This window comes from Poeciliopsis prolifica, unplaced genomic scaffold (genome assembly GCF_027474105.1).
Source record: "Poeciliopsis prolifica strain line A6 unplaced genomic scaffold, Auburn_PproV2 SCAFFOLD019, whole genome shotgun sequence".
NCBI lineage: Eukaryota > Metazoa > Chordata > Actinopteri > Cyprinodontiformes > Poeciliidae > Poeciliopsis > Poeciliopsis prolifica.
In genome coordinates, this window is record NW_026562394.1 from 4,667,367 (window position 1) to 4,694,051 (window position 26,685).

The following is a 26,685-nucleotide window of genomic DNA, read 5'->3' on the forward strand; positions in this document are numbered from 1 at the left end:
GAGTTCTTGGCTGATTAGGGCCATTTTAAACCAAAATATTTTGGTTTTATTTTTATTTTTTTAAAGAAATGTATGGCAGGTATTTATATAATGGGAAGATTTGAATGTGGAACCTCCAAAAACCTCAAACTGCAAGGAAGAAACAGCTTTGTTTTGAGATTTGGCTGAATTTTCTGCTTCTTAATGATCTTATGGATACAGTTAAAAGGTAGAAAAATCAGCTACATAGTGAAAATGTCACAACTTCACTGTATAAAACAATTAAATGACAGGATTCGTTCCAAGAAAACTTTTACTTCATGTTTTTCACAGCAGCATCAATGACACTTTCTTCTGTTGTCTTTGTATGACGCACAGACGACTCAAATCTCCTCCAGCGGTCAGTAATTGGGGCCTGCCCATAGCAATGCATAGGCAAAATTTCCAAATGCCGAAATGCAAAGTGTAACTAACGTTTTGTTAGCGTGTCGGACGGAGTGCCATTTTGACCCCAAATCAATTTTGAAATCGCCACAAATATCGCCCTATCGGTATCAATCTCGGTCATGACATCGATACGCCCGCCTGCTCCGGTAAAGTGTTTTCGAAATTTTGCTAGGGCTTACGGTTTCCTGTCATGGTGCTTCAGAGCAAAATCATGCGCCAGAGTAACTGACGCTCTGAGCTATTCATTTTCATACTTGTGTGAAAAACTTCAGATCTTACCTCTTGCACTTTTATTTAATTTTAACCTTTAAAGCTGCATGTGCTGTGATGCAAAAACAATTGTTTCAATTCACGGATCGGTTTCATTATGTCATTTCCTTCTTGTGTTTTAACCTTTAGCCTTCTTAAGTTTTGTTTTCTGATCACATTCTTCCCCCTCTCTCTATACCTCCAACTCTTCCAGTAGAGTGGGAGATCACACGCCACAATGACTTAATGAAACAAGAGTGATTGTGGGAGATCAGTGGCAAGAGACAGGGCAAGATTCACGTTTATGATTTTACTGTAACTTGTGATTCAGAAAACAGCACAAAGAAAAAAATATATAGTAGCAGGAATATAAGACAATCTCCTTAAGGAAACATGAAGGGATTACAGTGCAGTCTTCCTTTATTTTCCACCAGAAAAATTTCTCAATGACGTTAAAGAATGAGGATCAGGATGAGAGAAACTCCATCAGCGTCTATTTGCCTGATGGAAACAGGCAGATGTCCTCATCTTCTTCTGCCTCTTCCTCTGTTTTCCCTCCCAACTCCTCTGTCACAGATTCTCTCCTCTTCTCTTCTCTCTGTTGACTCCGTCCAATTCCTGCTCCTTCCATTGTCATAAATGTACCATGGTGTTATTTTCCTCTCGATGGTTCATGAGACGTACAATCAATCTGTTTCAGAAAACTGGTTGATCTAATGCTCCAAACATTTACCTACATTGGAGAAACTTGGGACTCACCGGGGAGAAATTTAACATTTCAGGGCAGATTTGTAAAAACAGTGTAATGGAAATTAATTAAAAATATGATTGACAGTATGACAAATTGTTCAGGCATTTTGCATGTTAAGACTTGTACAATGAACAGAATTCATCAAAGAATTGTCTTTAGCTTGACAAAATGCTTTTGTCAATTTTAAATGACAAAGGCATTTCAAAATGTAGATTAAAAGCAAAGCATTTCACATAACCATTTGCAACTTGTTCAAAGAAATTAGAATTTTTTTTATGTACAATGATTTGAAGATCAATCACAGTTTTGAGAATTTTAATTAAGAGACTGAGAAAAACCAGATTTATGGAGTCACAAACTCCACAAATCTGGACTTTATGGAAGAGTGGGAAGAAAAAATGTCAAATTTTGATCTTAAACCCAACAGCAGCAAATCTACAAGAGACCGACTGGAAAACAAAATAAATCGCCCAGTTAAAGCTGTAAATTGAGATGCAGTGGTGGGATCCTAAAAAAAAGCCTCTGATAATGAATTTAATCAACAGTTTAATCGTACTCTTATTTTTTCTAAAAAATATATTTTACATTTTACTTCAGTTTTGCTTAATGGATTATAAATCATCTGTATATTTCTACTGAAGTTGTACTAAAAACAACAGCTGTCAGTGAACACGGAGAAACTTCTCAAAATGAATGAACACATTCATTCATTCATGCTGTGAAATTAAACTGCTGCGTTTAAAGGGCGACCCCTAGTGTCCAAAAACAGGCATGGCAGCAGGGAAAATTTTGATCGCAATGAAAAGATCAACATCCCAAACGTATAACATCCAAGAGCCCAGATCAATTAATCATCTGAAATCAGAGCATGGCACAACTATACACACACACACACACACACACACACACACACACACACACACACACACACACACACACACCCACACACATACACACATACCAAGGCATGGCGGTCCACCTAAAATACTGTGGAGAAAAGCCAATAGGTGCCTGGCCCAGTAAATCTGTCTATATTTGATGCATGTTGACATGAAGCACTGCCGGGCACTGTGGATATATCACTTGGCTGCCTCGGTGCCCTGCTGCGGCTACAAGTGACATACAACTTTGGAGTTGTATATCAAAAACAGTATTTACAGGAAGACATGATTATTACGCCATTGCAACAGTTGTGTGGCTGGTGTAAAGAACACAAACGTTAAAAACCGAACAAACCGTTTGAACTCATATCTTTAGTAAGTTCCTTTCGCCCTGTTTCAACTAAAAGCTGTTGAAATCTTATTGTCAATGTGTGGTTTCATTTTGTCTTCAGGAAAATGACTTATTTATCTGTTTCTGATTGAGTTATGTAATCAGTGATGTTACATTACACAAGGCAAAGGTCAGGCTTCCTTCATTTTAGTCGCCTGAGCTTGTTTTTCTGCAACGAGTCGGTCCCATTTGGGAGTAATGAGAGACAATGACACCCGAAGTGTTGCTTATGCACGTGGTGCTTGGCCTCTACAGTTTGAAGGCTTCATTCCCTCATTAAGGAGCAGGTCACCATGTCATGCAGAGCAGACTTGGAATGTGGGAATCACCTCCCTGGATAAATTCATTCTCCTGTCTCTTCTCTGGGCCTTTTCCCTTCGCAAAGAAACTTTCCAAAGAATCTGATCTGTTACTCATTTTGCTGCTTGTGGGCTCAATGTTGGCTCAAGACTTAACCGAGAGCATCCAGTTCAAGGATTTTCAAAATGAAAGATCCTCCAGACTCAAATAATACATGAGAAGGAAATATTTAATTATTTGTTGAGTGGCCCGGTACCAATTGGTCCAGGGACCGGTTCCGATCCGCGGCCCAGGGTTTTGGGACTACTGCTGTAAATAACAATGTTTTGGCAGAGTCTCACTTAATTCACATCCATGACAGAATTCAAAGTACAAAATCTCTGCTGACCAAAAACAACAAAGATCTGTTTCACATTTAAAAGACAAAACAAAACAACCTAATGACTCCCAAAACATCTGGGTAAAAGTATTTAGTAAACGGAGGAAGCACAATTTAAATCTTCTGAATAGTTGTGCACCATTATATCGATCATATGTATAAAACATCTGGCCAAAATATATGCATTTATTGGTAGCAACCATTTTGTTTTACACAGATGATCCCAACATGTCAGAATCTCTGAATGGCTAAAAAATAAATTAATTAGGGTGATTATTTGCTGAAAAAACGTTAAAAAAAGTCACATTTGGCACATCTTACCTCTTGCACTTTTGTTCATTTTAACGCGGCATGTGATGCAAAAACGTTTGTTTCAATTCACCGATCAGTTTCATTCTGTCATTTCCTTCTTGTGTTTTCCCCTCTAGCCTTATTAATGTTTGTTTCCTGATCACATTCTTCCCCCTCTCTTTGTACCTCCAACTCTTCCTGTAGAGTAGGAGATCCCAAACGTATAACATCCAAGAGCCCAGATCAATTAATCATCTGAAATCAGAGCATGGCACAACTATACACCCCCACACACACACATACACACATACCAAGGCATGGCGGTCCACCTAAAATACTGTGGAGAAAAGCCAATAGGTGCCTGGCTGAGTAAATCTGTCTATATTTGATGCATGTTGACATGAAGCACTGCCGGGCACTGTGGATATATCACTTGGCTGCCTCGGTGCCCTGCTGCGGCTACAAGTGACATACAACTTTGGAGTTGTATATCAAAAACTGTTTTGCAGTGCAGGTGTATTTACAGGAAGACATGATTATTACGCCATTGCAACGGTTGTGTGGCTGGTGTAAAGAACACAAACGTTAAAAACCGAACAAACCGTTTGAACTCATATCTTTAGTAAGTTCCTTTCGCCCTGTTTCAACTAAAAGCTGTTGAAATCTTATTGTCAATGTGTGGTTTCATTTTGTCTTCAGGAAAATGACTTATTTATCTGTAATGTAATGTAATGTTATGTAATCAGTGATGTTACATTACACAAGGCAAAGGTCAGGCTTCCTTCATTTTAGTCGCCTGAGCTTGTTTTTCTGCAACGAGTCGGTCCCATTTGGGAGTAATGAGAGACAATGACACCCGAAGTGTTGCTTATGCACGTGGTGCTTGGCCTCTACAGTTTGAAGGCTTCATTCCCTCATTAAGGAGCAGGTCACCATGTCATGCATAGCAGACTTGGAATGTGGGAATCACCTCCCTGGATAAATTCATTCTCCTGTCTCCTCTCTGGGCCTTTTCCCTTCGCAAAGAAACTTTCCAAAGAATCTGATCTGTTACTCATTTTGCTGCTTGTGGGCTCAATGTTGGCTCAAGACTTAACCGAGAGCATCCAGTTCAAGGATTTTCAAAATAAAAGATCCTCCAGACTCAAATAATACATGAGAAGGAAATATTTAATTATTTGTTGAGTGGCCCGGTACCAATTGGTCCAGGGACCGGTTCCGATCCGCGGCCCAGGGTTTAGGGACTACTGCTGTAAATAACAATGTTTTGGCAGAGTCTCACTTAATTCACATCCATGACAGAATTCAAAGTACAAAATCTCTGCTGACCAAAAACAACAAAGATCTGTTTCACATTTAAAAGACAAAACAAAACAACCTAATGACTCCCAAAAAACATCTGGGTAAAAGTATTTAGTAAACGGAGGAAGCACAATTTAAATCTTCTGAATAGTTGTGCACCATTATATCGATCATATGTATAAAACATCTGGCCAAAATATATGCATTTTATTGGTAGCAACCATTTTGTTTTACACAGATGATCCCAACATGTCAGAATCTCTGAATGGCTAAAAAATAAATTAATTAGGGTGATTATTTGCTGAAAAAACGTTAAAAAAAGTCACATTTAGCACATCTTACCTCTTGCACTTTTGTTCATTTTAACGCGGCATGTGATGCAAAAATGTTTGTTTCAATTCACTGATCAGTTTCATTCTGTCATTTCCTTCTTGTGTTTTCCTCTCTAGCCTTATTAATGTTTGTTTCCTGATCACATTCTTCCCCCTCTCTTTGTACCTCCAACTCTTCCTGTAGAGTAGGAGATCACATGCTACAATGGCATGATGAAAGAAGAATAGAAAGACTAGTATGAGAAGCATGAGGAAGATGGAGAAACAGATAAGGTATGTCAGAAAAAAACAACAAAACAAATGTTTGTTTTGTTGTTTCCTCCATTAATGCTCCATGAAATAACAAATATCTCAAGCTTTGTTTGAGACATTTTAATTGTCTCTGTTCTAATGACAGTTTTTCTCAGCTGCATTGATGAATTTGTTGAATCATTTTCGAGAATTACAAAACAGAACATTTCTCAGCAATTCATACTAACAAAATAGACTGGAAGAGCCAGTTTCTTTCTGTCTCAATGTGACTCAAAATGACAAGTAATTGTTTACTGTTGTTAACTATGGATAAAGTTTGATGACAAGATTTGCAAATTGTGATTATGGGAGATCAGTAGCAAGAGACAGGGCAATATTCACGTTTATGATTTTACTATAACTTGTGATTCAGAAAACAGCACAAAGAAAAAAATATATATAGTAGCAGGAATATAAGACAATCTCCTTAAGGAAACATGAAGGGATTACAGTGCAGTCTTCCTTTATTTTCCACCAGAAAAATTCCTCAATGACGTTAAGGAATGAGGATCAGGATGAGAGAAACTCCATCAGTGTCTATTTGCCTGATGGAAACAGGCAGATGTCCTCATCTTCTTCTGCCTCTTCCTCTGTTTTCCCTCCCAACTCCTCTGTCACAGCTTCACTCCTCTTCTCTTCTCTCTGTTGACTCCGTCCAATTCCTGCTCCTTCCATTGTCATAAATGTACCATGGTGTTATTTTCCTCTCGATGGTTCATGAGACGTACAATCAATCTGTTTCAGAAAACTGGTTGATCTAATGCTCCAAACATTTACCTACATTGGAGAAACTTGGGACTCACCGGGGAGAAATTTAACATTTCAGGGCAGATTTGTAAAAACAGTGTAATGGAAATTAATTAAAAATATGATTGACAGTATGACAAATTGTTCAGGCATTTTGCATGTTAAGACTTGTACAATGAACAGAATTCAAAAAAGAATTGTCTTTACCTTGACAAAATGATTTTGTCACTTTTAAATTACATTTCAAAATGTAGATTAAAAGCAAAGCATTTCACATAACCATTTGCAACTTGTTCAAAGAAATTAGAATTTTTTTTTTATGTACAATGATTTGAAGATCAATCACAGTTTTGAGAATTTTAATTAAGAGACTGAGAAAAACCAGATTTGTGGAGTCACAAACTCCACAAATCTGCACTTTATGGAAGAGTGGGAAGAAAAAATGTCAAATTTTCACGCCTTGGAGATGCTTTTCTTCAGCACTGACATGCGAGCATTTCAGAGTTGATGGAATAATCGATGGAGCTTAACGCCGGGCACAAAACAGCTACAAGGATTTAAGAGTCTATAGACTGGAAATGGGTTCAGCTCCTAACAGGAAAACATTTTCAGGAGGCAGGAGACACTGGTCTTTAACTGGATGTCCCACATTCAGAAGCTGCTGACATTAGTGGGATTCAACTCCTGATTTCATGTCTTTGCTCTGTGTTCTTCCCTTTCTGTTCACTTCAAATAAAGCCACCAATGTCACAACATCTTCGAAAAAGAGTTCTCGAAAAGTCACAGTGGTCATTTTTGAGTGAGTTCTGATCACTTTGTTTCTAATTAATAATGGAGAAAACCCTACCTTGTTTGTCCTAAGCCCAAGTCTCCTTGTCTCTTCACTCTCTCGACTTAATAATACATACTCCAGTGAAGAACTTGTTCTATAATCTTTGAGACAAAGGGAGGTAACTATGTCACTTGTTACACGTCCTGCTTGATTCTCAGAGGAGAAAGACTCACCTGGTTTAAATTAAAGTCTTAGACATTGAAGTGATGCTTAAGAGAAATTTATTTAATCAAAGAATGTCGTGACTTTGTCTGTAGGGCTGCACCGATTGCAGTTTGCTGGTCGATCCTTGGTTAAATGTTCCTTGTGGCCAAATGACATTTATGTGTCCAGTGTGTTAGCTGCTTTAGTAAAACTGCAGTCTGTGGTCCGTGGAAAAATGTAATTGACAAGGTGTGAAACTTAAAAGGATGTTTGTTTAGGCGTTTCGAATGCATATGTTATTGTTTCTCCGTTTTTGTTACCATCTTTAAGAAGCCTGACCTGCCAATTTTGATTTTGGCTGATATGATTTTTTTTCTCTGAAATGTTGCTAAATGTAGCAAGAAAGTCACTGAGTTGGCAACAGAGGGGTGAATATTGTTAAATGTAAATGTTTAGACCCTACCTGGTGGGCTGGTCTGTCAGTCAGACCTCTCACTGCAGAGCAGAAGAGGACAGAGACTTAATTTTTAAACCTTCCCTGACAAAGATAAGATCAGCTTTACATGTAAGTATCGGCCAATCACAATCCCCCAAAATCAACTGGTTGACAAATGTATCCTATAATACATGTATATAATGTAAACAGCACTGCCAGAGATGCAATAAATAAGTTTATGGAAGGTGCGTGAATGATCTAGTGATCAGATTGCTGATTGCAGCAGGTCCTCATTGTTACCAGAACGAGAGGGCCCCAAAACCACATTTCGCTGAGGGCCCCATAGAGGCTTGGGTCGGTCCTGGACTGGAGCCTCACTGACAGTGCTGATTTCTGACATGAATGATATGGGAAAATGCCCTGGGCATTATCTTTTTAGGTAATTGTTTCTCTTTTGATATTAGTTAAATGGATTTCAGCTTTAAGTATTTAATATCTAGGTGTTCAAGATCAATCAAATTGATCTTTAGGATCAATTTGATTAGCAATTTTGATAATATCTCACATTTTACTGCGTCATGTGGCGTGGGGTGCTGGTCTCGGTCTTGACTCAGTCTCGACTTCCCTCGTTCCTGATCCTGTCATCGTCTCGGATTAGGTGGTCTTGACTATAACTCTGTTACATAGTTTTCAACATTTTAACACATAAGTTTTTAAGCACATTTATTTTGAGACACCTTTATTCTGATACCCCTAAATAAAACTAACTCTCTTCAGAAGTTACCAAATATAGAGATAGGTCAGGTGAATAATACCGAATAGATCCCGCCTTGACCCGAAACTATAACTCTCTTTTTTTGACTTCAATATTTTTTTTCCAAATAGACATAAAAAAACAAACAAACAAAAGCTAAACCGAGAAGTGGGATTGATTACCTTAAGTTCTAAACAACTTCCAAGCAGGTCATATTTTTTAATACATAAAGTTTATTCGAGTCAGAGGATCCAGCTTTGTTGTGCTGAGCTGAACCCAAAGTTTTAGCTTATTAGCAGAAAAGTAATGAAAGTCTGGATGATTTTTACTGACGTCCTTTGGAATTGTAAGTAGCTTTCTACAAAACGTTTTTCTGCTCCTGATTTGTGGATGAAAAAACAACAACAACACAAATAAGCTTTAAGTTAATTTAATAATAAAAAAACATCTTAGATGCACATGCCTTCATATTGTTCCCGAACTTAGGAATTGAACAGAATGTCCTCAGATTTTCAGGTTGTCGTCTTTGTGCCTTAAATTCTTCTTGTTGTTGTTGCTGGGGCTGAGAGCAGCGTTTGACTTTGTTATGGACTGCTTTAGTTAAGATTCAGACACTTTAAATTCACTTATAGGACTCATCTTGCTGCTGTTGGAGCTGAAAGCAGAGTTTGACTCTGTCATACGCTGCTTTAGTAAAGACTCAGACTCTTCAAATTTAACTATAGATGGAGTGGATATCACATTTGGACCATTAACATCCATCTTTGTGTGCAACAAAGTCTATCCATGAAGTTTTTGGAACCCAGGATGTACATTTCAGCCACATTGAAAATCATCAAAACACAACTGAGCTATTCATTTTCATACTTGTGTAAATAACTTCAGATCTTACCTCTTGCACTTTTATTTAATTTTAACCTTTAAAGCTGCATGTGCTGTGATGCAAAAACAATTGTTTCAATTCACGGATCGGTTTCATTATGTCATTTCCTTCTTGTGTTTTAACCTTTAGCCTTCTTAAGTTTTGTTTTCTGATCACATTCTTCCCCCTCTCGCTACACCTCCAACTCTTCCAGTAGAGTGGGAGATCACACGCCACAATGACTTAATGAAACAAGAGTGATTGTGGGAGATCAGTAGCAAGAGACAGGGCAAGATTCACGTTTATGATTTTACTGTAACTTGTGATTCAGAAAACAGCACAAAGGGAAAAAAATATATAGTAGCAGGAATATAAGACAATCTCCTTAAGGAAACATGAAGGGATTACAGTGCAGTCTTCCTTTATTTTCCACCAGAAAAATTTCTCAATGACGTTAAGGAATGAGGATCAGGATGAGAGAAACTCCATCAGTGTCTATTTGCCTGATGGAAACAGGCAGATGTCCTCATCTTCTTCTGCCTCTTCCTCTGTTTTCCCTCCCAACTCCTCTGTCACAGCTTCACTCCTCTTCTCTCCTCTTCTCTTCTCTCTGTTGACTCCGTCCAATTCCTGCTCCTTCCATTGTCATAAATGTACCATGATATTTTCCTCTCGATGGTTCATGAGACGTACAATCAATCTGTTTCAGAAAACTGGTTGATCTAATGCTCCAAACATTTACCTACATTGGAGAAACTTGGGACTCACCGGGGAGAAATCTTAACATTTCAGGGCAGATTTGTAAAAACAGTGTAATGGAAATTAATTAAAAATATGATTGACAGTATGACAAATTGTTCAGGCATTTTGCATGTTAAGACTTGTACAATGAACAGAATTCAAAAAAGAATTGTCTTTAGCTTGACAAATTCTAAAATTAAAATGTAGATTAAAAGCAAAACATTTCACATAACCACTTGCAACTTGTTCAAAGAACTTAGAATTTTTTTTATGTACAATGATTTGAAGATCAATCACAGTTTTGAGAATTTTAATTATGAGACTGAGAAAAACCAAGTGTTTCTATTTGACAAACTACACATAGCTATTTTTGCTGTAATTCTTCGATTTAAGACTTGAATTGCTTTGGCCTGAGTGACATGTAGAATGTTTATTTTGGCCCATATATTTTTTGTCAAATATAAAGGCCAACTCTATCACATTGAGAATCAGAGATACAAAGGCTACTAGAAGCATGAAAATGATGAAGATTGTTTTCTCTGTGGGTCTGGACACGTAGCAGAAGACTTCGGTAAGGCAGGGCCATTGTTCACAGCGATACATCGACTTAAGACCAAATCCATACAGGTAGTACTGAGTTACAAAGAAAGCTATTTCCAACAGAATCTTAGAAACTACACTGATAGTGTACATTTTCAGGACTGGACCTTCCAACGGCACTTGAGGCTCACTGTTCGAGTCATTTTTAGAAGGTTTGCTGTCTTGACCTTCTAAGAGTCGCTGGTTCGGTTCTTCTTTACTGTCGCTGGTTTGTTTCTTCTTTATGTGGATTGTATGAAGTACAAACCCTAGATGAGCGAGCGTTGGTGTTGAGACAAAGATGATTTGCATAACCCAGAAGCGAACATGAGAAACTGGGAAGGACTTGTCGTAGCAAGCAAGTTGACAACCCGGTTGTTTAGTGTCACATAAGAAGTTGGACTGCTCATCTTGCCACACTTCTTTAGCGGCTGTTGTGAGGACAAAGATGCGGAAGATAAACAGCACCATAATCCAGACTTTACCAAAGCTGGTCGAATGGTTTTGGGCAGCTGTCAACAGCTCAGAGACCACGCCAAAATCTCCTGATCCCATTGGATTTGGCTTTGTCTTATTCAGATCTACCACAGAAATCTGTAATGAGAGAGGAAAATGCCTTTTAAATTAGGTGAACAGAGACTGCTTAAGGCTTAAGCTTGAGTCATGATGGTGGAGAGGAATGAGAGATAGGTGGACAGGCTGCGACTGATCCAACAATGGGCACAGGTTCCATTGTACTTGATTTACAATGGGACAAAAATGTGACAAACTAACCGATATGTTAATTACCACGCTAACTTTGACCGTTGGAGGAGATTCAGTGGCGGACAAGAAGAGGGAATGAACGATTCAGGGGCTTCATTACCGTCAGAGGAGGATGATGAAAGAGAAGAGTGAGGAAGAGTTCAGGTTAGCTGCTGTTGCTGCCCGGTAAGAAGGAGTGAAAATGTTCATAAAGAAAAAGTTTCATGCAGGCAAGAAGGCAGCTGTGTGTGAGGGGGAAGCTGACAGCTCCACGTAGTCAGAAAAACTGGAGAAACACAAGAATGATGATGATGATGATGATGAAGCTGCTACTGATGGCCTGTGGGATTAATAATGAACACGTTCTGAGATATTTCAGTAATAGCTGTTAATTTCAATAGAATACGTAATTAGTAAGGAAAATAAATAAAACAGTTAGAAAACAGCTATTGAAACAATTTAAAAATATTTTAAATGACTAGACACATCATTAATAATTACTATCAGGGAGAGTTGTTGCCAAAATCTGGAAATGTTCAACATATGACTGCAAGACTGTTAGGGTTGTGTAGTTAAAGTTTGAAGTTAGTATTTACTTAAAATTAATTTGTTGCTCTACAACCCTGTTAAGGTGTCCATGCTTTGTGTTAAAACTTATTGTCAGTAAACTGGCTTTCAAAGAGTTAAGAATAAATCATAAATTTTTTATAATTTGCTTGTACCTGTGGGCTTTGTCATGAACGAAAAAAAACTGGCTTGTAAAATGTCTGAGTAGCTGGTCAAAAAATTTTCTCAACCAGCCACTAGGGGAGAAAATTTTAAATTTCCACCCCTGACTATTAGTCATAAACTCCACAAATCTGGACTTTATGGAAGAGTGGGAAGAAAAAATGTCAAATTTTCACGCCTTGGAGATGCTTTTCTTCAGCACTGACATGCGAGCATTTCAGAGTTGATGGAATGATCGATGGAGCTTAACGCCGGGCACAAAACAGCTACAAGGATTTAAGAGTCTATAGACTGGAAATGGTTCAGCTCCTAACAGGAAAACATTTTCAGGAGGCAGGAGACACTGGTCTTTAACTGGATGTCCCACATTCAGAAGCTGCTGACATTAGTGGGATTCAACTCCTGATTTCATGTCTTTGCTCTGTGTCCTTCCCTTTCTGTTCACTTCAAATAAAGCCGCCAATGTCACAACATCTTCGAAAAATAGTTCTCAAAAAGTCACAGTGGTCATTTTTGAGTGAGTTCTGATCACTTTGTTTCTAATTAATAACAGAGAAAACCCTACCTTGTTTGTCCTAAGCCCAAGTCTCCTTGTCTCTTCACTCTCTCGACTTAATAATACATACTCCAGTGAAGAACTTGTTTAATAATCTTTGAGACAGAGGGAGGTAACTATGTTACCCATATCTCTTGTGACACTTCCTGCATGATCCGCCCTACAGATCTTAAGAATTACCTTCATTATGAGAGCAGCCTGATGACTGAAATATTAGGTTGTTTGTCTCTGCTGTTCTAACATATTACAATTCGGTGTCTTGCAAATGATTAACCTTTTAATTTTTTGTCCTATTACATAAGTTTTTAAGCACATTTATATTGAGGAACCTTTTAGTCTGATACCCCTAAATAAAACTAAGTGACACCAACTCCCTTCAGAAGTTACCAAATATTTGTTATAGGTAAGTCAGGTGAATAATACAGAACAGAGTCTATGTAATGTATGAACATGTATGAAGTGATTGATCTTTGTCTTTATCAATTGTGCTCTACAAGTGTAGTTAGAAATATTTTGACTCAGCCGGATATCTCAGGAGTAAGAAATGCAGAACAGAAGGTGAAAGTTGACTTACAGGTTTCTAATGAAGATGGAATTTGTTTTCCTCTTCAAGTTATAGGTGAGATGCCAACTGATGAAAGTACCGGATAAACCTGCAGATCACACAATGTAGAAATGTAGAAAATGTAGAAAAAAAGCAAAGCATTTCACATAAATACTTGCAACTGGCTCAAAGAAATTAGACATTTTTTATGTGCATAGGTGACACATCGATTTGAAGATCGATCACACAGTTTTGATCATTTTAATTAAGAGACTGAGAAAAACTAAGCATAGGAAAACATTACCAGTTTAATCACTGAATGGCTGAACACAAAAATACATTCAAGACCAGTTGTATCAACTGTCCAGATGAATTGGGCCTTCTGGTTCAAGTTCTGTACCTCCAGAGTGAGATCCAAGCTTGGAAAATCAGTTTTCAGTTTCTTCTATGCTCCGGTAATCTGGAACGAACTTCCATAAAACTGTAAATCTGCTGAAACACTGAGATCCTTTCAATCAAAGATGAATCCTCCTTTTATTCAGAGTTGCTTTCGGCTAACAGATTGATTCTAGTCTGGATAAAAAGACTTTTCATTTTCACTTTTTGACTGGCTTGACTTGTCAGAAGGCAAACTCCCCAGAACTTTAGTTGCTCATTTTCCTTCTTTCGTCTCTGTTTCCTCGTCCTGCATCTATCTATCACTGCCTGTATTTTTTTTTCATTTATTTCCATTAAAATCTCGTATGTTTCAGTCAGCAACTTGGGTCCCTCTACAACACAGGACCTTGACAGGACCTTGGGTATTGTAAGGTGGGCAGTGGCTTTCTCACCTGTAAATGCTGGAAAACCATCATGTTTATGTCACTTTTCACCTAAACAGCTAAAACAAACACTTTCTTCTTTCTTAAAAAGAAACAAAACAAAAACAAAAGTCCAAGTTCTGCTACATTGTTCTATAATGTCATTTGCAATAAATCCTGTAATAATTTCAAAAAATAGTGCATAGCAATGCAATGAAAGGCAAATATAAAGAAGTTTGTTCAAATGAATATGCGACACACATTTTTATGCAGAATGTTTTTGACATGATGAAATAAAACCTGTCGAAGACAAAAAAAGACGAGTCCTCTCATACACACGTATGCGAAGATTCTCGCATGTCAAATGACAATTGAATAGTCAGGTTTCAGTCCTTTTCACTGGTGCAATTAATAAAAACTGTTTTTGAGCAAGTGAAATCAACCAGAACACTTTGATAATGTTATGTTGTGCCCCAAAAATGAGTTTTCACATCAAAAACTCAAAAATGGGTCCAAGTGGGGAGAAAAGAAAATCACCCCAGAGTCTTTAAACCTCCATGAAGCTTTAATAGCAGGAATTCCTCAGTTTAAGATTTATATTTCTTTTGACTGAGTCACAGTGAAGAATGTTTCTTCTTTTTCTTCCAAAATATGAAGGCCAACTCTATCACATTGAGAAGCAGAGACACTGAAAATGATAAAGATTGTTTTCTCTGTGGGTCGGGACACGTAGCAGAAGACTTTGGTAAAGCAGAGCCAATGTTCACAGGAGTACATCCCATATAATTGAATTTCTCCAGTAAAATTTGGAACCGGCCAATCAGCGAACAGGAGGAGAAGCTGTGAACGATGATATGGATTTTCTTTTGGACTTGAAGTCTGACAGCAGTTTTAGGAATGGCAACAGAGGAAGTGAGTGAAGCGTCGGCCACCCTTAAAATGAACAGGTGCTTCGTTCAGCTCTGCACTTCTCTCTTAGCTGGGGATGGTTATTTATGGCAGGGAGATTCCCTGCACCGTACGTTCGTAGAGACGAACAAGAGCATTAAATACGTCACGGGTTATCGTTAGGATTAGGTCATTCGTTTTCACCGAGCAGGAAATAATCATTTCTCTATAGAAACGTTGGTGAACTCACCAGGCAAAAAATGACTTACTGATGATCGCTACCATTAGTTTTACCTGTCAGGTTGTAAACATAATGTGCTAAATCTTAAATGTTTGCGTTATTTTAAAAAAAAGGGACAAAGTGATTCGCTACTAATTCACAACTGGATTAGAGTGCTCTGGAAATTTGGGAGATCTTGCATTCATATTGATGATAACTACAGTAAAGAGCCTTCAGTTTCTAAAAAAGAAGGAAATAAAAGGTCTAACCAACCTGTCAGCGACAGTTATATGGCTGTCATAAAAATGTGCTTTTCTGTGAGATCAACTTACACTTTAAGGTTCAGCTGACAACATTTTCCAGCTTTTAATGACATTACGGGAAAAGACACATAGCTCCACTGTTCCATCTGTCGAGCTTTTTAAAGACAGCGTGACTTCTGAAAGTCAGTTGTGGCTGATTTTTCTAATAAGCAGCACTTTAAAAATGTTATAAATGTCCTTATGCAGGAGAAGAGACTTGGCCCCCGACCCCCATTTCAGCAGCGATACTCCCTCAGACTGCAGGGCCGCTATATATAACCAGCAGACAGGACTCCTTTGCAGCCCCTTGCTCCTTTGCTGAAGGCATGTGTTTGGGAATGTGTGCATTAACACTGATCTGTGTCCGTCAACAGAGCAGAACTGAATTGATCATTTGAGCAATTTGTAAATTGTGAACACCCAGTTCAGCAAATCCTCACAAATGTATCATATAAATATAATTTTTTTAATGGTATCTTTTATGTAGATGCCATTAAACTGGCCTTTTAGGAGCAAATGACACATTGCCTCTGATGTAGTCAGAACATCTGCCCCACCTATGCAATCACATCCTTCACATGGCATTTGAATCAGAGTGTTGCAGTATTGCACAATCAGAATAAAGACTTCACACTTTTTGTTTTTAAACTCCTTTGACAATCATTTATTTTTCAAAGTATCATAGGCACAATTCTCTAAGTCCAAAGCAAATACAATCAAATAATATAAACTGCTAGTTCAGAGGTATGTACTTTTGAAATTTAAGACATCTGCATGCGATGTTTTTGTAAAAGGGTGTGATTTTAACAAGACTTTGATAAAAAAACAAAAACAAAAAAAACAACATTTGATACACTCCAAAAAAATTAAAAAATCAATGGTGCTAACTTTGGGGTAAGCATGGCTGTGGTCAGGATGAGAAAACCATTGATGACTTTTGAATCTACTCTGGCAACTTTTTATAAAAAAAAAAAAAATGCAGTGCTCTGTGATGTAAAAGCTATACCGTTGTAAACAGAGAATTCAACTGCAGTAGCAACCTACCAAGGCAAAAACATTGCAGAACTAATCAAATTTACACAAATATGTCAAAAATCTGTCCTGAAACATAAAGGTAGCAACCATTTAAGCCAAAAAACAGACACTATATGCTATTAAAGTTGTAAACGAACAGCACCATGGCTTCTTGAAAATGTTACACTCAGTATTAATTTTACATTAAAACTTGTCAGTATTGTAAACATATCAGGAAAATCTCCAACAATAACAATTTATACATTCATCATGCCATAACAGTGCAAATTAAACAATACATAGATTCTGCATGCATCTGAGGATTACTCAGCGATATAGTCGGTAGGTAATGCAAAAACGAAACATCTTAAAGAGATCCCTGAAGTTTACAATTACAACACACAATTGTTAATGTCATTACCAATATTTCATTGATCAAAGTAGTAAATGCAGTCAATTACAAAATTAACTTTTCTTTCTGTCCACTTTGTCTAATATTGGTGATATTGCATGTAAACTCTCAAACCTTCAAAATTCATCCCAGTACTTCTGTTCCTGGATTCTGCTGTACTGAGTGGTTAAATCTAACCTCTCTGGAGCTAACAGATGTCTAAGATGCATCACATCCTGTGATGGATTTTTTCTGTAGTCCCTGAGTCTTGGGTGAAAACGTGAAGTTCTCAGATCTTCAGGTCATCCAACCTACCCTTGTTGTTGCTGTGCTTGCTGGACTGACTGTTTCTTCGCTGGTTTTCCACAGGAGTATCAGTAACAGGACCGGGTGTTTTTGTCTTCTCTGCATCATCTCCGTCTGATCGGCCTTTTTTCTCTACAGCCATGTTGTCTCTGTTCTGCTTGTAGACTACTTTGCTGTTATAGGGGCTGTAGGCAGAGTTTGGCTCTGCTATGCTGTACTTTGAGTTTGCAGGAAAGGGCTCAGGCACTGGAGAGTGACCTGTAAAGTAGGTGTAGTTTGGAACAAAAGGTATCACTGCCTCACTTAAGGCCTTGGGAGCTTCCCTTTCCATCTTTGACCTTTTGTACCGAAGACCCTGGTGGCATTTTTTGAATCCTAAATGGTACATTTCCACCAAATTTAGCAGCAGGGACAATGAAGCTACTGCCAGCATGAAAAGGATGAAGACGGTCTTCTCTGTAGGTCGAGAGATGTAGCAGTTCACTACATTAGGGCAGGGCCAGCGGTCACAGGTGTACATCGGCTTCAACTCAAATCCATACAGGAAGTACTGAGCTACGATGAATGCCACTTCAAAGAGAGTCTTGAAGATGATGTTGAAGACATACGTCCGCAGAAGAGCACCATGCAGACGCACATGGCCTTGGTCATCCTTAATGGAGGCCTTTGTGGGCTTATTACTGATTAAGTCTTGTTGTTTTTCATTCTTTATGGCGAGGCCCTTGAGTTTCTCCTTCGCCTTTTCTTCCATGCGGACAAGGTGAAGGATGTGACCCAGATAAATGAGAGTGGGCGTGGAGACGAAGATGATTTGCATCACCCAGAAGCGGGTGTGAGATATGGGGAAGGTCTTGTCGTAGCAGACATTTTGGCAACCGGGCTGCTTGGTGTCGCATGTAAAGCCGGATTGCTCATCTCCCCACACTTTCTCAGCAGCGGCTCCGAGGACCAGGATGCGGAAGATGAACAGCACCGTGAGCCAGACTTTGCCCACCACGGTTGAGTGAAACTGGGCACTCTCCAGTAGCTTCCCCAAGAAGTTCCAGTCCGCCATGGAGGCTCACGAATGATCAACAAAGTCTGGGGAAAAACCTGCAAGAATTAGGAAAATTCATTTGCAATTAGTAAAAAGAATAATATTGTCCAGTAAAAGACAAGTAACTTCTGACTTAAAAATAAATGAAATGGAATTCTGAGTTCAACTTAGTTTTCAGTAACTTGGGCAGCTGTGTGTGATTTCAGCTAGTATGAAACTAAAAAGCCTTGTTTTACCGAGGCTGTAGTACTTTAAAACAGACGTGGATTTTCTTTGTTTTTCAGTGAGACTGAATATTTTGTTCAAGCATTCTTGGTTCTCGCCAGTAACTCTACACTGTAAAAAAAAAAAAAAAAGATAAGGAAAAAAAAATCACCAATTTATGGTAAAATATTGGCAGCTGAGGTTGACAGAATTTTCCGTTTTTCTTTAAAGTGTACATAAACGTAAACTCCACTTCCAAAGCATTACATTCCTCTCGACTTGCATAAATGTCTGCGTTTCTAACTTGTTCATACCTTGACACACTTTGTGGAAACAGGTGGGGGCAGGACAGAGTGGCTTCAGAATGACCACAGAAAACTAAGCTGTGTCCTAAAACAAGATACAACACCAAAAACACTTAGAAATGTTTCTTTTCTCAATCTATGCTGATAAACTTCTGTGAATTGTCAAATGATCTTCTGTTTTTCTGAATCCTCCTGCTTTCCTTCTAAGCAATATAAACATTTGAAATATTGATCAAATTAGTTTTGTAATTAGGAAATTCTTTCTAATTAATATTCTCAAGTATAATACTTCAGAAAAGGTATTGTATCTTTTGTACCTATTTCAAGGATCTATATCTTCATCATAGATAGTGATCTCTCATGAAGTTAACCTTTGTTTTTCTCGATGTGGTATCCCTTAATGTCTGCTAGCAGGAGCCCTGACGCGCTCTCGGTGAGACCGCTGGGCTTGCCGGGGATCTTGTGACAGCGTGTCCAACCAAACCACGCATGCTGTTTTAAAAATAGTTGCCGTTGTCATTTAAAAGTGAACATATCCAGAAACACATGGAGATTTGAGTATCTGTTCAAAATACAGACTATGTGGCGGAACTGTGGAATCGGTATTCACAAGTATCCAGTTTTGACCTGGACTGCTGTCAGTCATTGCAAATTTTGTGTTTTCAGAGATCATAGAGGTGTTTGATAAAGTATGACATATCTGTCTACTTGAAGGAAGACCTACCTGATAATGTTCATTTCCCTCAGTCTTCAGCTGAGTGGGACTCTTCACCTCACAGTGGGACAACGTTAGAGGAAACCGGAGCACAAAGATGATCTTCTCCAAGATAGTTTTCACTGAGCAGTGTGTGGAACTGCCTGGTGTTATTGCGACTTTCCCAAAGTGTCTGTTCAGAAGAGGAGCCACAGCTAAACCGGATGAAACGTTTCCAATTTGTTGAAAAGTCTGAGATTTTTCTTTTGAACTGAGAGGCAGCTGAAGAGCCCAGTGAGGATGCAGATAAGTCGACGTGTTGGTGAGCTCTAAATATAATTCACGGTGTGGGGAGTGGCGGCAATGCTAATCTTCTAGTGACATGACCCCCACCGACTGTGTGGAGCAGCTTCAGGCTCAAGAACTTATCAAGAAATTCAGTCTGAGAATTTAAAAAGTAAATATTTTAATTGATTCCATTGTAAGGCTTTTACCGTTATATTCGTATTATGATTGTTTTGTCACAGTTTTGTCACGCTACACCCACAAACTTTATTTCATTGTATCAGGAGAGCATAAATGTAACGTGCATGGGATATCCTCTAAAATATGGCCTGTATTTGTGTTCAATTTCTTTTATTCTCATTCTTTTAACAAAAATCTGGGAGAACCACAAGGTTTTAGAAGCCACCTTATTAGCAGAGAGAGTCCATCTGCATTGAATTTATTCTCAGTACTAAATGCATGTTTTCAGTTAAGGGCTCAAAACTTTGGTAATCATAATGAAGGTCAATATATCCCCCTGGATAGGTCACAGATGAAGTTGTGGAGAGGTTTGTAGCAGAGTTGTGATTAAAACAGAACACACTAAACACATGAAAAACACACCGAAACCCACGTTTTTGGCTTAGCTACATGCAAAGAAAACATTGCGAATCCCCCATTAACACAAAAAACACATGGTCGTGGCAGCATCATGTTTCAGGATTAAATAATGAAAACATTTGCATAATTTAACTTAAGATTTATAGTTGTGCGATTCCGTTTGATTGAACTATTGAATAACTTTTAATGCAAAAATGGTTTCAGGATAATATAAACACTTGCTTGGCAGGAGTTGTAATTAGATTTTTGCTTCAGCTCGTCATTAGCTGTCAAAAAGTCAGATTAACTTTAATTGTAGCTGATTTAGTAACTTTCAACTGAAAGGGTCAGATAATGTATGACATTACTGCAAAAGCTGATTTCCTTTTTTTTTTTTTTTTTACCAGTTTATTTAGGTCTTCTGCTTTATAGGGGACATTTTTGCTTCTACTTCTAGAACCCTCCTGCTTCAGTGTTTCTCATTAATACGGACCTAATAGATGGGGAGGTTTTGGCATGTTCCATAAAAAGATAAGCGCCACCTTTCCAGACCCAGCTGTCCTCAGGGTCACTCATTGTGACACTCACACTGACCCCCTTCCATGGGGCGGCTATTGATAACCTCAGGACGCAGAGCTCAGCTAATTATGAGGACGAACTGAGACGCTTGCTCACAGGTGGCAACATGGGATCTGTTTAAACTCGGTAAAGAAGTTGCTAAATGTGTTATAGTTTCATTCAGGGTTTTCTCTGTTTTTTTTCTTTGAATCGATCTGGTTGCAGCTGAAAGGAGCACAGGTCAGTTTTAGCTTTGGGAAGACTGCTACCCTCTGGTTAAATTTGGTATTACAACTTTATTTTGGGAGAAAATACACTGACACTGCTTATTTAAACTTAAAAAAATCCAGATGATAGCCACTGTAATTGCTCTATGAATGTAGTTAGGACTCTTGACATTTTTAGAATGGTCCTATTAGACAACTCGTTAAAGACTTGAGAGTCAGGCAAAGGTTCACCATCCAGTGAGCATAACGTGCAGATGAAGCCATTTAGATGTTATAATGGCCCAGTCAAAGTCCAGAACTCAATCAAATATAGAGTCAATGGTTAAAAAGACTTAGTGATGTTCACAGATGCTACGATTTGTTACAAGATGTATCAAATCTTGAAATCGAATTATTGACATTACATTGTATTTTATCTCAGTTGTGCAAAACGAGGTCTATTCAACAGAATCTCAGCAAAATACATTTTGTTGAGGTTGTGAGAAGAAAAAAAATGTAAAAGAAAAAAAAAAAAAACTTCCGGCCAGTGTAACAACACAAGTACACGCTTTGAATTTATTCTGTTGTGCATGGCCAGTGATAACACCAAAAACAAAAAGAAAAAAAAACATTACATTTGAATTCTAGGTTTAGAATCAGCAATAAACATCAAAGAAAAAAGTTTGCTATTCAAGTGTATTTCTTCTCATTATTATCTTCTGCTTCCTTTATTCAGAAATGTGAACAGCATTGAAAGTCATTTTAGTGCAAACAATGGTTAAAGTCATTATTTTTCTTCACCTCAAAAAGGTGTAATTTTTAACATGTTATGTTCAAGTCATAGTCAGATATTCTCCCTGTTAAAATTAATACAGATTCCAATAAATAATTTAATAAATAACATTAAATAATGTTAATAATAATACCGACCATGATGCAGGCACATCTTCGCAATACAACAGTTAATTATTATTATTATTATTTGTGACAGAATATCTTTGAGCTCTTGAATTGCTGGCACAATAAATTGTCTAAATTTCCCTCTTTGAGCCTGAAACCAGATGTTTCTCATTAAACTATTTCTTTAATTCTCACCAGTTTTAAACTAAGTGCGCATTGGTTAGAATGAACGAAGTTTATGTTGTATCCAAGCTCCGATAGTTGAGTCTCCAGCACTGTGCAGATGCTTACCGCAGGCTTTCACTACTAGGAACGCCACTTCTGCAATGTTGAGCAGGATACAAACCCCAGACACGGCCAGCATGAAGACGGTGAAGACCGTTTTCTCTGTGGGCCTCGATACAAAACAGTCCACCGTGTTGGGGCACGGGTACGAGTCACACTTCACCAGCCGTATCATCTTGTAACCGGGATAAATCATGTAAAACAGAAACATAAAAATGACCTCAAAGACAATACGGAACAACAGGCTGATGACATAAGTCCACCACAGAGCCCCTGTGATTTTCATCTTCTGGGTCTTTATCTGCTCCAGGTCTTTGGGATTGGTTCGCCCCGACAGTTTGTAGAGCCTTTTGTCGACGTGTCGGCGGTGGGCCACGTGCATGGCCACCAGCAGGGCCGGGGTGGAAACCAGGATGAGCTGGAGGGCCCACAGGCGGATGTGGGAGATGGGGAAGAAGTGGTCATAGCAGACACTGTTGCAGCCTGGCTGCTGGGTGTTGCAAGTGAAGCCGGACTTCTCGTCCCCCCACACGGTCTCAGCCGCAACCACCAGGACCAGGATGCGGAATATGAACAAGACAGAGAGCCAGATGCGGCCGATCCCGGTAGAGTGTCTGTTAACGCCGCTAACAACAGCATAAAAAGATGCCCAGTTCATTTTTGGTTCCGGGTCTGTAGCAATAATAAAAATAAAAAAAAAACATAGGAAAAGATCAGCAAATGAAAAACATCTGTGGAAAAACAACTCAAAAATATGTATGAAATGCATTTTTAAAAATAGACACAAAAACAAGCAATTAAAATGTAAACAGTTGATGAAACCGCCAACTTCTGATGAGCCACATTCATAAAATCACACCCCATCACAGAACCACAGGGACTTCAAATAAGCGCAGTTGGATATCATTACTAAGAAACATTATTCTGTGAAGGGGACACACTGGAGAAGTAATAAAATCATGGAATAAAAGGAAAATAAATGTTTTCAGTAAAATTTTATGACATATTTTAAATAGGAAAAAAACAACAAGTGAAAAGGCAACATTGGAACAAACATCAAAGCATCTCAGAGGAAAAAAAATATTTGTAGTAGAGTCAAATGCAGATGAAATATAAATTTTGTCATGTTTTTTTTTCATTATGTGAAACTAAATGTCACACTGTAATGAAACTAACTTCTGTTCAGGACTTTTTTCAAAATGAAAGTAATATTGAAGTGTAGCTCTTTATTCATTTTATTTTACTCATGTTTGTGGATATAATAGCTAAACTGACATTTTTTTCACGTAATTCCTACTGAAACAAATTTTAGGCTGATGCATACGTCCCAACAACAGACAGCTTTGTACTTCTACTCTGTGAAAACAAAACATCAATGCAGCAAAGACATTTCATACTTCACAAAAATTCAAGAGCAGACATCCCTGTAAGTCTTTACATTCTTCTTCTGCAGTACCACACTGCCTTCATATTTCTTTGCCTTGTCACAGCAAAATGGTTCTGCCCAGAATATGCATCAAAAACAAGCACCAACAAGAGAATGATGTGATTTTGGTTTTGCACCAAGAGAGGAAAAGATTTTCTGTGTTCTTGTAGAGCATTTACAGAAAAGAAAATGGATGAAGGTAAGACTGAGGAGTTCAAATGACTTTTGCTATAAATAGTTATACCTTTCTAGTAAAAGTTAAAACTGTAATAGGACGTGTATTACATGAGGTGTGGATGGAACAAGCTTTGACTAGGTTTGTGACTATGCTATTGCTAATACCTTTAACACTGAGGTAGCTGCTGATGATTTTAAGGTAAAAATGTTTGCATGTCCAACTTTTAGAAATATTGAAAAAGTTTGTTTTTTTTGTAATTCTAAATCTCAGTGGCAAACAATTATTCTTTTCCTTTTTAATACGGTAGGATGATGCCAAAGGTTGTGCCGATGAACATTTAACTAACTTAGAAAAACAAGTGCATTTAAAACAATTGTCGGAATTTAATAAATTTCACAAGAGAATTTTTTACAATTAATTATTGCTTAAAATTAGCCTCATAAATGTACAGAAATTGTTTGCATTGTCTGTATTTTTGTTGGTTAAACTCAATTTAACCTTTTGTTTTATTGGTTAACAGTGCCTGAGTGGTGTCCAAAGTCAGTCTTTATGCACCAGTACTGCACGTTTTAGTTCAATCCCTGGTTCGACACATCTTCATCAAATGATAGTTAATCAGCAGGCCTCTGCAGAACATACTGACATGTCAAGGAGGCTGTTGGATCATTTGAATGAGCTTTGTTGGAGTAGAGACACATCTGAATCTGGCGGGATATCAGCCCTTGAGAACCCGTTATATATGCTGACCTCAGGGTTGTGTAATTCAGTATCGATAGTGAAAAGTTTCTTGTTGTGTGCAATGTTATTATAATCAGCTAATTTATATAAAAATAGTTCAAAAAAAATTTATTGTTGATTTTTTTCTCTTTTAATGACATTTTCAAGCTGAACATTTTAGAAGATGCTATTTTTTTTATAGATTTATAAACAATTATAGATTTTTCCACAAGTAAATATGAAAATAATCCTAAAAAGGTGAGAGAAATACAATTGAGATCCTATGAACGCTTGCTGAATTAGATTTTTATTTGTAGCGTTTGCTGTTAGATGGCGTCCTTATTATTGAATCTGTCGACACTTCTTTTTTATCACCTAAACAAAGATGGATTAAATTCTGAATTTCAGTGAAAAAGCAGAACATATTTCCTTGTTTTACATCACAATTTTGATCTTCTGTAATTCCTGTTCTATTTAGGACCATTTTTAAATAAAGGAAGAAAAAATATTAGGGATTTTCTAGAAGACAATAGGGTTGTGTTTTAAATCAGACATTTGACAAGTGCTGTAAAGAAGACTGAATAAGTAAGTTTGCATAAAATGTTTCAAACCATTCTCCAACCCAGCATTTCTAATTTAAGTTGTTCTTGGTTCTTTTTTTTTTTTTTTTAAGCTTTTTTACTTGATTACAACTGAAAAAAAACTGAAAATCCAAGTTTCAAAAGTGTTTTGACATCATGAATTTATTTGAATGAACATTCTGCGGTTTACTGGCAGCCCTGTCTCTCACCTGATGATCGCTAGTCGCTAGAAATAGGCGGCGGTCCCCATTTTGACCCATCAAGGATAACAGTGCTAAGATGTCAAATGGATTAATGGAATAGGAATGTGCCATAAAAAAACAGACTCATAAACAAACATGCACCTTCAGTTGAAAGTTACAACTTAAGTGTTGATCAGTATAGTACAGAAAGTTTGCTCAATGCAAAATTAACTTCAACCAATCACGAAGTTTTCTTTAAAAGAATTTCAGGATTTAAATTCATATAGTCTGCTCATCTATCAACCATCATGAAATGCATCAAACCCCAGCCCAGGTATGAATGTCAGAGTTGTTACCAGGCTCCGCTGGAGGTGTCAGAGGCATAGGAGGCAGTGTGGAGAACAAAAGTTGACCCGCTGGTTTGGCATGGATGTGGATCCAGAGGAGGGAGGAAACCTCTCTGTCCCCCCTGTGAAGTTGGCCGCTCACTTAAGAGCAACACAGACGCCCGGCATCATGTGTCATGTGACACATGTTAACGAGACGTCATGATGCAGGGTGGGCACCTGTGCCCAGTGTAACAGGGTACCTTACAACAACTGAAGCTTTAAGATCACTTATAAAGTTTGTTGAAAGCTGAAAAACCAAAATGTTTTTCTAAAAATACCTCATTTGTCATTCAAGTCTTGGTTGATGTTTTTGCATATAACACATTAAAACATATTTCAAAACAGACTAGTTTTTATTCAGTGCTATTCAATTTCAATATCAATCTATTTTATGTGGCATAACAGAATACGATAAACCAAGCGAAAACACTGAGTAGCTCTCTAGGAATTTGACAGCCATCTGTGAAACACATAAAAAAGTAGAATAGCTTACCGTCAGCTGCGGTTTTGAATCACGTTCATCCAGAAACATTTGTGTAAGCAGATTTCTTTTTTCAATCTGTGACCGTGAAAACGAGTATCAGAGCACCATGACTTTGCATTGCTAATGATTTCGCTCACACTAGCCACTGCCCTGCACTGAGAAGGTCATATGCCTCTATTCAAGGATTTTGCATACAATGGCCCCATTTACGAGGACAAAACAAACGGCCTCAGAGCCCAGATGAAACGTTTTAATTTCTGCACAAGAATCTGAGTGGGCGACCGCTGTCTGTCCTCTTGTCCTCATTGTGCTGTGTTGGAGAGAGGGCATGGAGGATGTTTTTTGACGCAATATGGAGTAAAAGATGAAAGGTCAAAAGTAGAACTGAGTCACAAAAGCAAAAGATAAGAAAACAGACGCTCGTTATTCTTTTATCAGTCTTTACATCCACATTGTTGCAGCCCACAAAGCATTTAATCTCTACTTCAACGAGT

The 26,685-nt window shown here is 38.0% G+C and overlaps 3 protein-coding genes across 7 annotated transcripts; all 3 read right to left on the reverse strand.

Moving 5' to 3' along the window:
* Nucleotides 1–8,920: 8,920 nt before the first annotated feature.
* LOC129368608 (gap junction alpha-3 protein-like) lies at nucleotides 8,921–12,775 on the reverse strand. Its single transcript, XM_055043655.1, has 2 exons — nucleotides 12,727–12,775; nucleotides 8,921–11,282 (listed from the first exon to the last, which is right to left on the reverse strand). The coding sequence occupies exon 2, from the start codon at nucleotides 11,241–11,243 to the stop codon at nucleotides 10,464–10,466; it is 780 nt and encodes a 259-aa protein (XP_054899630.1). The 5' UTR covers nucleotides 11,244–11,282; nucleotides 12,727–12,775; the 3' UTR covers nucleotides 8,921–10,463.
* Nucleotides 12,776–16,117: 3,342 nt separating this feature from the next.
* Nucleotides 16,118–19,738, reverse strand: LOC129368606 (gap junction alpha-3 protein-like). 4 transcript variants are annotated; one of them, XM_055043653.1, is made up of 5 exons: nucleotides 19,452–19,738; nucleotides 19,045–19,219; nucleotides 18,737–18,812; nucleotides 18,455–18,554; nucleotides 16,118–18,274 (listed from the first exon to the last, which is right to left on the reverse strand). In XM_055043653.1, exon 5 carries the CDS (start codon nucleotides 18,234–18,236, stop codon nucleotides 17,166–17,168), a length of 1,071 nt encoding a protein of 356 aa, XP_054899628.1. In that variant the 5' UTR covers nucleotides 18,237–18,274; nucleotides 18,455–18,554; nucleotides 18,737–18,812; nucleotides 19,045–19,219; nucleotides 19,452–19,738; the 3' UTR covers nucleotides 16,118–17,165. The 4 variants fall into 4 exon arrangements, with proteins under 4 accessions (XP_054899628.1, XP_054899627.1, XP_054899629.1 ...); XM_055043652.1 differs by lacking the exon at nucleotides 19,045–19,219; XM_055043654.1 differs by lacking the exons at nucleotides 18,455–18,554; nucleotides 19,045–19,219.
* A 1,376-nt stretch (nucleotides 19,739–21,114) lies between these two features.
* On the reverse strand, nucleotides 21,115–26,296 carry gjb1a (gap junction protein beta 1a). 2 transcript variants are annotated; one of them, XM_055043657.1, is made up of 2 exons: nucleotides 26,201–26,296; nucleotides 21,115–22,906 (listed from the first exon to the last, which is right to left on the reverse strand). In XM_055043657.1, exon 2 carries the CDS (start codon nucleotides 22,890–22,892, stop codon nucleotides 22,170–22,172), a length of 723 nt encoding a protein of 240 aa, XP_054899632.1. In that variant the 5' UTR covers nucleotides 22,893–22,906; nucleotides 26,201–26,296; the 3' UTR covers nucleotides 21,115–22,169. The 2 variants fall into 2 exon arrangements, with proteins under 2 accessions (XP_054899632.1, XP_054899631.1); XM_055043656.1 differs by lacking the exon at nucleotides 26,201–26,296 and adding an exon at nucleotides 25,675–25,764.
* Between the last annotated feature and the right edge of the window lie 389 nt (nucleotides 26,297–26,685).

Bases quoted from the DNA above. Each gene is read 5' to 3' on its own strand.
- LOC129368608 (XM_055043655.1), bottom strand. From the start codon at position 11,243: ATGGGATCAGGAGATTTTGGCGTGGTCTCTGAGCTGTTGACAGCTGCC.
- LOC129368606 (XM_055043651.1), bottom strand. From the start codon at position 18,236: ATGGCGGACTGGAACTTCTTGGGGAAGCTACTGGAGAGTGCCCAGTTT.
- gjb1a (XM_055043656.1), bottom strand. From the start codon at position 25,702: ATGCCTCTGACACCTCCAGCGGAGCCTG. The intron at 22,907-25,674 runs GTAACAACTCTG...TTATTGCTACAG, and splicing joins GACACCTCCAGCGGAGCCTG to ACCCGGAACCAAAAATGAAC.